Source organism: Molothrus aeneus, chromosome 3 (assembly GCF_037042795.1).
Source record: "Molothrus aeneus isolate 106 chromosome 3, BPBGC_Maene_1.0, whole genome shotgun sequence".
Taxonomy (NCBI): Eukaryota; Metazoa; Chordata; class Aves; order Passeriformes; family Icteridae; genus Molothrus; species Molothrus aeneus.
In genome coordinates this window covers 90,034,500-90,046,658 of record NC_089648.1, presented here as the reverse complement: position 1 = coordinate 90,046,658, position 12,159 = coordinate 90,034,500, and the positions used below count along the sequence as shown (strand labels likewise).

The following is a 12,159-nucleotide window of genomic DNA, read 5'->3' as shown; positions in this document are numbered from 1 at the left end:
ACCAATCTAATATACCAAAAAAAAGGAATTATTATGAAGGAAATAAGTACATTACAGTCATCACTGGAAAAAAAAACAAAAACAATTTTCAGTTCCAACTTCTTACATAAAGCTAGATATTATCACCTCTAGTCTTAGCTTCTCAATTTCTTCTCTTGCATCTCTAAGACGGGCTGCATCTTTATCCAGAAGATCTTGATTTTCTGCATACCACTGAAGTCTTTTTTTTAAATGAGTAATTTCCTGTTTGTACGATTCTTCCATGATTTTAAATTCATAAGACTTCTCACCTACAAGGATAAAACATTCTTAGAATTGTTTCATTAGTAATTATGTATTGAAGAAGTAATTAGTCAACACTGTCTTCCTCAGCAGATTTCATACATTTATCATTTTGACAACACTGTTACTGAAGTAGTTTTAAAACCAGATCCTAATTGGGATTTTAAAAGCCATGGTATTTGTAAAAACCCTTTTATTTTTCTCATACACAGCAGTACTCAATGGCTTACAGTTCACTATAGAAAGTATTTAAGACTGAATTTCAGAGAGATCTGTTATTGATCATGCTCTAATAAACAGACCTTCATCATCAAGATGAATGACAACATAGAATATATGCCTTGATGTTCATTGATCATACTCCTGCCATTAGGGATCAAGCATTTTCAGAAGAGACATGGAGGTAAGTATTATTGCACTTAGCATTTGTGATGCCTGATACTGGAAATGGGAAAGTCCAATTTTGAGCCTACTCTCATTAATTCAAACTGGAAAAATCTCTGATAAGAATGCTGAAAAAAGTCCCAAGGTGTAAGTTATAGGTAAAAAATGGGGAAGAACTAAATAGGGGACTAAGATGTAACATAGTAAATCTTTTCTTATGAACAGAGTTGTCACATAATTGAAATATTTTTTTTCCCACATCCAGTGAAAGATTGGCAAGAAATCAAACTTAACAGGTCACAACAAAGAGTTTGGTTGGATACAGGAAGATACTTTCTAACAGAGTACCAAAAGTATTGCAGCATGTCCTTCACTGTATGCTTTTGTTAGAAGTTTAGACAGTATTTATAAATGGTCTAGATGCATTTCACTAAGTAATACTTTAATAAGAAACAAGTTTTTGTTACATATTTATTTACTGAAATGCAAAGTAAGCAAAATTATTAAACAAAATAAAGGTGCTTTACTTGATGCAGATGCAATCTGGACTTTGGCTAAATCTCTCTCTTTCTTGGCTTGTACCAAGTCTACCTCAAGAGCTTGCTTATCTTGTTTTAGACGTCTTATCTCTTCTTGTAATTTAGCTTCTTCTTTCTAGATTTTAGAAAAAACAGTAAACCATGAAAAACTAAACACATAATATCAAACAAAACCCCTGAGCATGCTTTTTCATCACACAAAGATTAAATCACAACAGTTACATCCGACCACAGCAACAATAAGGTATTTTAATTTTGGTATTATTGTCAGGCCCTGCAATAGAAGACCATGGGAAAACATAAACTTAAAAAAAAAAAAAACCCAACCCAAATTTAAATTTAAAAAACCCCAAACTCCAGATTTTTTTAAGCCTTACTTAACTGTCACAGAAGTAGAAAATCTCTGCCTTTTGAAAGGGTCAGTAAAGAAAATGGCTTGACTTACTTCTGAGACTGAAGACTGTAGGATAAGTGGTCAAATGTATTGTCCAACAGTTCATCCTACTACATTCTACTTCTTGCCATTTTCTGCAGACAGTCTCTCTTTTTGCTACACATGAACACTAGCAAACTTCAAGACCAAGTAGGACAAAAGGTCTTTGTGCCAGAGCCACCTCTAGAGATGGAGCCCCTTGGTCCTAGGTATGCACAGGTACAGCAAAAATCAGCTGGGGGGGCTGAGATTTTGGGAGCAGCCAGTAAACAGACCAAGTGTCTAGGCATGTACATGTAGGTATGTTACTGCTAGTGAGCTCCTATCCTGAACTGCTGAGCAGGCCACATCAGGCCTGTGTGCATCGGGCCACACGTGCTCCCTGTGTTTCCAGTGGTATTAGTTGTATTTCTGTGCTACATGCAAAGGCACTACACTCTGTTATCTTACAGGCTTGGTATATCCCTACCTGTGCTACTCGAAGCTCTGAAATCAATTCTGTGAAACTCGGATTTCTGCCTGGTTCAGAATCCTGCGTGACTCGTGATTGGTTGTTAATCTTCTCTATCTTTTCTCTAAACAACAACAGAAAAGCAGTCATGCAATGTGATTCAGCATACTATCAGTGGCCACTGAAAAACAAACACAACCCCGTGCCCCCCAAACTGTAGCACACAGTCAATCTGGGCAGGTTCAAAACAAAAAGAGAAACAAACATACACAATATTTATACACAAAATTCACTGTAAGGACAAGTCTTCTCACCTCACATGAACTAGTTTATTTGGACTACACAAGGGAAGGAAATAAAAATCTACCCTGCATCAGTGGAACTCATTTACAGGCCTCTCCATAGCAAAGATCTGTAGATTAGGAGTACACACAATTGCTAGGTTGTTTTTCCTCATTACTAGCACAGGATGCAAATCTCACAGGACCTACAATGCAGGGAATAGAATTGTTTCTCCACTAGCAGAACCTCTTGTGCCCCCTGATTTACTGTGTATCTTACAACAGCATCAAAACATCTTAACAACATCAGCAGAGCCAAAATACCAGAACAAGTGCAGCATAATGTATTATGTATTTTAATATGAATAAGAACATTGAAATATTTCCCAAGTGGAAGTCTTCAGTCTTCCCAGAGGTTTGCAACACCATCAAGAAAACAAAGAATTAAGTGCCCATAATCAACACAAATCAATTCTCAAAAGAAGAAACAAGACCACAAACCTGAGAAACACTAGAAAACATGCACCTGATAGACTCTGCAATGGTTCTTCATTAAAAAAAAAAAAAGCAGAAAATTCTAGAGATTTTAGGTCAGATATGCAAATAAGCCTACCTTAACTGTATTAATTCAGACTTTAAGCACTGATTCTCCTTAAACATCTGTTCCTCATTTTTTTTGTTTTGGATTTGTAGCTCTTTCATTTGTTTGTATAACCTCTCATTTTCCTAAGTTGAGACAGACAAAGTTCAGAGATTACTGTTTTCTTCAGTTATAGAAGAATTTTATATGAATCACATAGTTTACCTGCTGAAACAGTGGAAGAAAACACTGAATATTTAATTACTGAGCTTCTAAAATGGTTATCTACTTTCACTATCTACAATCTCATCCAAGTGTCTGCTCACTCTGCATGAAGGAGCTAAGACAGATCCTCTATAAACTACCCCAACTATATTCTGAAAACATGTTCAGGGGTGAGTGTTGATAGATCAGAGCTCAGCCTGCCCATGCTCTAGTCCTGGGGACACAAATCATCATTGTCTGGGATGCTCACAGCCATACTGGAAAGACATTGTGTTTATATCAAGGAATCATGCTGAGCATCAGCTGGAAGCTGGTTGAGCTACCCACTGGATTTTACAGCTGCAAGTATTCAAAAGGATTATTAAGCTCGAATTATCTATTTCTTCACTTGACTAAGTAATACAAATCAGTCATGCTATTAAGGCTACCTTGAAATCTGCTGCTCAGATCTTGAGAAAAACATTTTAAAAACCAAAATTTTTCAGATTTCAAATATTGATTAAAAGCACTAATTTTCAGCTACATTTGGGAAAAAGTTTGTGGTTCTTCATTGACCATAAAGTTCTCAACTGAAAAGTTACTGATTTTTACAATTTACAACATTCACATGGATCTGTGGAAAAACTTAGTCCAAACTAGATGTATGAAAGACTATTTAAATCTGCAATATGTTTGCCTTTCACACACAAATTCCATCCCCTTTTTAGAAAACAAGATACCTGTTTTCAATAGAAAAGTAGTAATCATTAAACAATTTTGTTTCTGAAACTGAATAGAACACAGTTCAACATGATGTGTGGTGTTACCTGTTGATAACCTTGAATAATGACCTCTTGATCTTCAATCTCTTTTTGTATTTGGGCCAGTTTTTCCTCAGTTATAGGAATTGTTGCTGCATGGGTCCACCTCTTTTCTTGGGTAATCTCTTCCATACTTCTTAGCTTTCAGAAGAAGACACACAAACAATAAGAAAGTTTTGTTAGCAACATGGACTTTTCTACAAGATCGTGGTCTCTTCATTATGGTATCACAGCAGACCAACAAGTGGCTCTAACTGGAGTTTTACAGAAGCCTTATGAAAGAGAGAAAAGGTATAAAATGTTTGGGAAAAGCAAGAAGTTTCTGTTCTTATGTTTCTAGACAGGAGGGTATGTAATGATGCAGGGAGTTATTCTCAACAAGGGTATAGTGGAATAAATCTGGGAATATTTCATACAAGTGGTATCTGTGGGAGTGAATCAAATCTTTGCAAAAACTTGCAGCAAGACTCTCAAAATAGCAAAGTAAGGGAACTCAGGATAACGTGGTTTATCTCCAGGAAAAAAAACCTCATGTCTTACAGGCAATAAATATAACAGCAGGTATGCATTACAGGGTGTCTGTGTAAATTTGGATTTTCTCCTCATCAACACCTCATCTAAACATTGATTCAATTTTCAGAAGCAATGTTTCTTCTCTTCTATAGGCACAGGATACAAGATGATAAAGTACCTTACTCTGAAGAACATAGTTTTCCTGACCCAGATGGGAGAGCTCCTTTTCATGCTGTGTTTTCAGTTCCACTACCTTGGCCTCCATCTCCTTCTCTTTTTGTGAAAGCTTGCTGGCCAGCTGCTGAATCAAATCCCGAGCTCTGTTCAGGTCCTCCTCTGCTGTTTGTAGTCGTTTTAACAAATACAGCTCTCTATCACAGCTTTTGAAAGGGGAAAATGGTAAGTCCTAGGGTAGACAATTCAGGGAAACATTACACTGAGTTGATTGTTTACCAGAACTCTGCTTATCAGCTTTATTTAACTGGTTTGTCTAGCTCTCAGCAACAACACAAGGCACTTGAAAAAACAACCCAAAATACAACCCCCCCAACACTTTAATAGCAAAACATCCTATATTCATTTTAATGAGTGACCTCATTTGCAAAATATATATGAGGAAAAGAAGACAAAAAAATCCAAAAAGAAACTAATACATCTCATATGACAGCCACTATATTGCTACCATAATTATAATTATGCATCATCTTACTTTTAGAAAAGCAGCAATGCTTTAGGTATTCAATGAATAGCTTTTTTATGCAGTTGACAAGGGAGAAGGAAAAATCATTACGGTACTGTAAATTCAGTCAACTTGGAGAAGTCAGAAGGTACTATTAAATATTTAATGCAATGCAAATAGGAAAAATCCCTGAACAGTAGTACTGTTTAAACATTCATAGGAGAATATTATAAGTAGAAGTTATATTTAACCTTCTTCTACAATGAAATAGTAATTTTTATAATTTAATAAGCGACTTTACTTATATAGACCCACCAAAGCAACAGCACTATCCAAGCAACTGAAAAGCAGTAAAATTATATTTGCATATTTTAAAAGTAAAAAGTAGTATTTGACGAAAGGGAAGTCTTCATTCACTATTTCAGTATTTGCCAACCTTGTGATAATTGTTAAAAGCGTTGAAAAAATAGGCTTGCAAACCAAGTTGTACATGCTATAATTAGGAGCAACACTGGTTATTACTCACATGATGATATTGCCTGTTATAATCCTCAGCCTGGTGTCCAAGATTACTAACAACTGATTGGCCAGACAAAACTCTGTTAATACTTCCCTCCAAAGTTGGTTCATTTGCTGCAGATCTTATTATCCTAGTAGCAAATAAGGCTTCTTCATTTAGGCAGAAAATAAAATAGAACAAATTATATTCAGAATTTTATGTCCTTTAAAAAAGTATGTATTCATGTGATCCAACCTTTAGGTATATAAATTATTCTACAACCTGAATTTTGACTGAAATATAGAAAGTTGAGAACAATGATATACTATGGAAAAGTTGGAGGGTTTTTATTTTTTTTTAAAGTAAGGAACTGATGACAAGATAAACAAAACCCAAGAGAACAACTGAAACAAGCAGCTGGATAATAAATCCTTCACAAAACAAGGTTACCCTCACTCCTCCACTTTAGAAGCAGCCAGTTATCCAAGTATACAAAAACACAAAATATTTCAAGCTATGGGAAAGATAAGACACAGCAATTTTCAAAATAGACTTTGGATTGCAGACAGTACAGAAAGAAATGCAACATTTATTTGTTGCATCAAATAACAACTTGACTGGAGTAAGAAATCAGGAAAGATCCCTCAAGAGTCACTAACATACATGGAACTGTTCACATCTCAGCCTTCTGATAGTAACTACAACTGCCATTTCAACTGCTCCTGCTTAGGAATGTTACACCTGAATAAAAACCCCACCAGACAATGATTCTCTTCCAAATCTCATGCCTTTTTAGTGTCACACACCCCTCAGAAAGGTGCTCCCTTAGCACTGATGACTTGGCAATTTCTTGATTCAATGCTATTCTCCTCCTAGCTATAGAAGAGGCCCCTGCAGAATGCAGCCAGGTGAGATTAATTTTCTGAATCACATAAAATTGAACTATCATGAACAGTTATAGCCAGAGAGGGAAGAGCAAGTGTGAATGAAGCCTGTAGTCTTATTTTCTCAATACTTGTCATTCACTTTACCACCTTCACCAGGCTGTAAAACCTCTTCCTCAGGGAGAGACACATCAATGTACTGAGGAATTGAGGTCCTCCAGTTCAACAGCTGCCACTGAAGCACCTCCCTAAGACAGCTGAATAATCCTAAACTGCTTTTCCTGACACTACCTGCAGGGCTTTTAAAAGCACTGCATGCTAGAAGTGCATTAAGCCTGGGTACCTGTAGTGTTACTTGCTCATGCCTCAGGGATAGCAAACATTGTCTGAATTAAGCTGAATAAGCTTAAGATGAATTATCTTATGAAACTCTTTGGCTTCACCCCAAAATAAAAAGTTTCCTTGCAACCCAGCTTTCACAGGATTACATTGGTATTCTCCTTTCCATAGTGTTTCCAAGAGACATGAAGAGAAAATAGGACTTCCTTTTTAGTACTTCTTTTGTACTCTAGGAAAGCCAAGATCAAAAGAAGCTGTGAACAGGAATTCAGCTTCAAACATACAAGTTAGTGAGTCAGCAAATCTTTGCATTTACTGTAATGAAAAATGTCAACTTATAGATATTAATTTTTGAACACCAGCTTTTTTTACTCTTTTGGTCTCGCTGGTGAACAATAGATAAGTCTCAAACATAGTGGTGGTAAATGTGAGTGGAGATGAAGCAAGACTAAGAAGATTCATATAAAAGTCTCTCTCACAGCTATTTCATACTAACACAGAAAAAAATCAGTACTTAACTGCATTTGAGTTTAGATTTCTCTACAACATTTGGGTTTTTTTTAATGTGAAGCATAAAAAGCAAATCTCTCTGGCTCTTAAACTCAGAATTAAAACTCTCACAACTTACAATTACCTTTAGATTTTGCTCTATCTGCAGGACTTCTGGCTTTCATACAAGTCTTTTTGAAAGTTTCTTTTGGTGTTTTCTTTTCACTGACTGGAAAAGACTGCTTTGAAAGTAAACTGGGCTTCCCATAGCCAGAACTTCTAACCATTCCATGAGGACCATGTGAAGGTTTCTTTTTATGTACAGGTGCTGGACTTCTAATATTCTTTGGTTTGGTTGACATTGGTTCTGATCTTTCATTCTTCAAGGAACAAGACCGAAGAGCCTGTGACAGAACGCATTGGTTTAAAGCAAGTTTTAGGCTCTGCTGTAGGGGTAGCATTCACCAGTGAAAACACAGAACCAGTTGCCAAAATTACAAAATAAGACTCAGGGTGATGGCAAGCATTGTTTTTAAACAAATTATGGCAAGCATTTTTTTTAAACAAATTAGTAGTAAGTAATTTTGCAGAATTGTACTACTTCAGAACTACACAAAGGCAAGTACTTTGTACTTCCTCTATTTAACTGATCTGGGAAAATGTATTTTTATTTTAATTGTACTGTACATTACAGGGTCTTTTGCTTACCAAATAAGGTAGGACACGACTAAAGGCTAATAAACACAGTGGATATAGAAACCCAGCCATGAATAAAGGAACAGTGGTAGGCAGGGGAACTCTGCTAAACATGATCATCAAAAACAAAGCACACAACTCCCAAGACCAACAGACGAAAAAGTTTAGCCTGTTTGCCCTAAAGAGCAATCCACCAGGATAAATCAGCCAAACCTCTGTCCCTACAATGCCTTTCACACACAAAAGATGACTGCCTAAAGGAATGTGAAGCTCATATAGGGGAGGCAAGGAGAAAATAATTTGGGGATGCAAGGAGAAGATTTGGGATTAGATAAATCTTGTACTGGGATGTCTGAGATGATTGTAAGAATATGCAAAATTTACAGGATCTCTAGGGAAAGAACAAAATAGAAGTAAGAAACAAGCCTGGGAAATAGAGGAAAAAAACAGATTAAAAAAGCTGGTGACATGACCATGTTGCTGGTCAGCACACTTGTCTGACTCAGCTGCACACTGACCATTGCAGCCCCTCCTATATTCTTACTGAACTGCATTTCTAATTCTTCTCTCTGTACAAATGCTCCCTGTTCTGAGCCTATTGTGCATTTACACGTGTCCCTCCAATGCTCACGTGCTCAGAGACATCACTGTCTTGAGCTGGAGATATGGCATTGCAGCAGCCTTCCACATGTTGGGCTGGGACAAGAAGAATCCCACTAGACCCAATGTACACTGGATTTGGTGACCTCTAACAGTAGCAATGGCAACATGAGAATTTCAAGAAAAACAAACACATCAATTTCTCAAATCTCTCAATTTCTTAACATCAGAGCATAATCAAGTGACAGGCAGTCTAAAAATACATACCTTTTAAAATTACTTCCATATAACAAAAATCTGGTTGGTAATACTTACTTTTTTAGTTTTGCTTCCTTGTGAAAGCAGAGAGTTTTGTCCTATTTTTTCTCTTAGTAGATCAGGCTGCACTTTACTGGTCTGAATTTCTTTCTCAGTCATCCTCTGAAAGGTATCATCATTCATACTTGTCTGTAGAAAGATGCTTTCTTCTCTGTTAAACTTTTCAACTAAGTTTTTCTCCCAAGATGTATTATTCTGGGGGTCTTCAAAGGGTGAGTGGCTAATGAGGTCATTGTCTGTGCTGCCTACCAGTTTCACAGGACTACAAGAAAAAAAGAAGTCATATATAATAAGACTTTTGCCTTTTGCTTTTCTATCACTCTGGAAAAAGCAGGACATTTTTTCTTTACGTATCAGCTGTAAAAACTGCCTGAATTTCAAAGAGCTACTAAGTCTCTTTTAAAACTCATCTTGCAGACTTAGTCATACAGATTTGCTCCTGTGCTGTGTAAAAAGAGCTGCTTCTCAGCAGCAGCTGTTTTTGTAGAGGTAGCAAAATTGGCTACAAGATAAACACCTGTAAGCCTGCAATTAACACTAATTAAAAAATGAGCAGTATTTCTGCTGAGTGCAGCTACATAAGATCCTTGAATTCATCTGCTAAGCATAAGCTGTATTTCTGACAGTTACAAGGGCTGTGCTGTCTGCTCTAGACAGAACAGTTGCAGTAAATAAGGGGGAGGTATGGAGCATAGGTTAGTAAGACTCACAACAGTGAGTCTTCATCTTTGAATTTAAGATTTGGGAGTTTGGAGAGCTAGGACAGGTTGTGAGCTGAAATCCTTGTATAGGGAAGGGGAAAGAGCAGAAGACTGGGAAGGTAGAGATCCTAGCTGTGAGAGTGATGAACACTCCTCCAAATGATTTGACAAACATTGCTGCTTATTACCTGAAGTAAGTATGGGAATCCCTAGTCTAAACCTATTAACACTGTATAATTCATTTAACAGTTCACAGCAAGTGCCATAATGCCAGTGCAGGATTTAACAAAATTTCAGTATTTAATTAGAGAAAGATACAGATAAGTTATTTAGTGAGCTGTTTTTCACAAATTGTTAGCAGCTTTAGATTGCTACAAGTATTTAAAATGCATCTTGTAATAAATACCGTTCAAGGTCCACATCAAAATTTCTAGTATTATACATGTGTCCTGTAATTGTTTTCATCAATTCTTCCACAGTAGGTAAATCTAAAAAATGAGAAACAAATACAAAACAAATTAAAAAACCACCTAGAAAAAAAATATTTGTTACAAGGACAACATTAAAAAATGTTTCATAAATGGACTATTATAGATATTACTAGTTCACTCATTTTACAAGCTTGTACAATACACGCCTTCCTTTGAGCTATTTACCTGAATCAACAGTTGACATGTTTTTTGCACAGATATCATTATTTTGTGCAATGCTTTGCCCTATGCCTTCTGAGACTGCCACTGCAGAATTGTGCAGTTTTTGCTCGCCAGTGTCCCCCAGAGACTGATCAATGTGATGATACGCCTGGTATAGCGCTTCCATGTCACTGGTGGCTTGTCCATAGGAAGTACCTGAGAAAAAAGCAGCCTTGTAAGAGGCACTACTGGATTTTCTGTTTTGGGAAACACCCCACTGGAGCCTGTGTTTCAGTTACTAGCTTGGTCTATTATGTGGGGAAAAACAGTGATATCATGTGCATTAAAAGATAATTTAAAATCTCATTTTTCCTATAAAAAGAAACAGTTGCCAAGTTATTTAGTGCCTACTAAATTATCTCATCTACAGTTTGCATTCCTCTCCCTCATTCTCCCCCATCTCAATATTTTAACACTACCAAAATTAACATGTTAAATGACTATTTGAACAGGTGCCATCACAGCCATAATCTGGATACTAGTGGCCTGTACTGTTGTGTGAAGTTTGATAAGAGAATGTATTTAATAATTCAGTTCAATGCTGTCTAAGAAGAATTTTAGATATGAGACATAACTAGAAGAGATGGTATTTAAACATAAAATTGCAGCATCAAAAACTACTTTGCAACAACCAAGTGTTTGGCAGAAACATGATTATTTCCTCCTGCTTTCAAGATTTGTTGGCAAAAGCCAAGGGCTCCATGTTTCCCAGTAATCTAAGAACAAGTGAAGACATTGGAGTCATCTATTTTAACAAAGGAAGATTTTAGGTTTTGAGTTTTGTTGTGTGGTGGGTTTTGGTTTTTTTTCTTTTTCTAAAGCACCCCTTACCTGCTTCATTCATTTCAACTGCACTGACTTCTTCAGGCTGATCATGTTCACCTGGAGCTACATCCAATGCTTCAATGGCCTTCTGAAGCTCTACAGCAGAATCTTGTGAATCAAGCAATACAACTAAGAAGATAAATGTTAAAGAAAACAAAAATTCTCTTATTTATACTTCATCACACTGGAATTAGAAGTATATCAGAGCTTGATGTCTTAAGTACACAAAAAATACTATGTAGATTATTTTATTGCCATTAGTGGAAAACCAATGAACTCTGATTACAAGTCTGAGTTCTGAGTAGGTGTAATAAATATAAAAATACATTGATGATCACCTTGAAGTGTTAATATGTAGATTATTTTTAACTATTTAAATTCAATGTATTTTCAGTAGAACACAATAAAATAAGGTGAAAAATATCAAAATAGTAAAAATCAAGTAAGCAAGTTTCAAAAAGTTCCATTTAATCTTCTTCCACTGAACAAAGTTTATATTTTACCTTTAGCCAGCATGCCAGTGTTTGCTTCTTCCTAACAAAAACAAACAAACAATTACTTTTTGAATATCAGGAAAAAAAAATTGGACAAACTTTAGAAGTTGGTCCAATACCTAAAAACAGTTTTTAGAACTTAGAACTAACCAGTTATTCATTCTCCAAGAATAGGCACCTCTCTCAAAAATCCTCCTTAGGATGCCATGAAGTTCTCAATGTGCTGTACTCTATAAACCTTTTCACAAGTGAATAGAAATTAAATGCTCCTCTGCATATTCCTGGTTCTCTTTTATTGTAATTTGAAAAACAAAAGTTAAGTAGCAGTAAGGACATTATTTACAGCTCCATTCTAACTTTTCAAACATTTACTAGAAATACCACTCTAATAAATTTATTTAAAAAGAACAAAAAAACCAAATAAGTTTACCTAGTGAAAATGAATACATGATGCT

The 12,159-nt window shown here is 36.0% G+C and overlaps 1 protein-coding gene across 3 annotated transcripts in view; it reads right to left on the bottom strand.

The window, feature by feature from the left end:
• Positions 1 to 12,159, bottom strand: part of CEP162 (centrosomal protein 162) — a 52,870-nt gene that overhangs the window by 21,751 nt on the left and 18,960 nt on the right. For all 3 annotated transcript variants that reach the window (XM_066547370.1, XM_066547369.1, XM_066547371.1), the window contains exons 9-21: positions 11,714 to 11,744; positions 11,217 to 11,339; positions 10,350 to 10,541; positions 10,100 to 10,181; positions 8,990 to 9,254; positions 7,524 to 7,782; positions 5,694 to 5,836; positions 4,667 to 4,894; positions 3,982 to 4,116; positions 2,984 to 3,096; positions 2,108 to 2,213; positions 1,194 to 1,320; positions 127 to 290 (exon numbers count right to left, since the gene is read on the bottom strand). In XM_066547370.1, the coding sequence (XP_066403467.1) occupies positions 127 to 290; positions 1,194 to 1,320; positions 2,108 to 2,213; positions 2,984 to 3,096; positions 3,982 to 4,116; positions 4,667 to 4,894; positions 5,694 to 5,836; positions 7,524 to 7,782; positions 8,990 to 9,254; positions 10,100 to 10,181; positions 10,350 to 10,541; positions 11,217 to 11,339; positions 11,714 to 11,744 (1,968 nt within the window). The remainder of the gene's footprint in view (positions 1 to 126; positions 291 to 1,193; positions 1,321 to 2,107; positions 2,214 to 2,983; positions 3,097 to 3,981; positions 4,117 to 4,666; positions 4,895 to 5,693; positions 5,837 to 7,523; positions 7,783 to 8,989; positions 9,255 to 10,099; positions 10,182 to 10,349; positions 10,542 to 11,216; positions 11,340 to 11,713; positions 11,745 to 12,159) is intronic.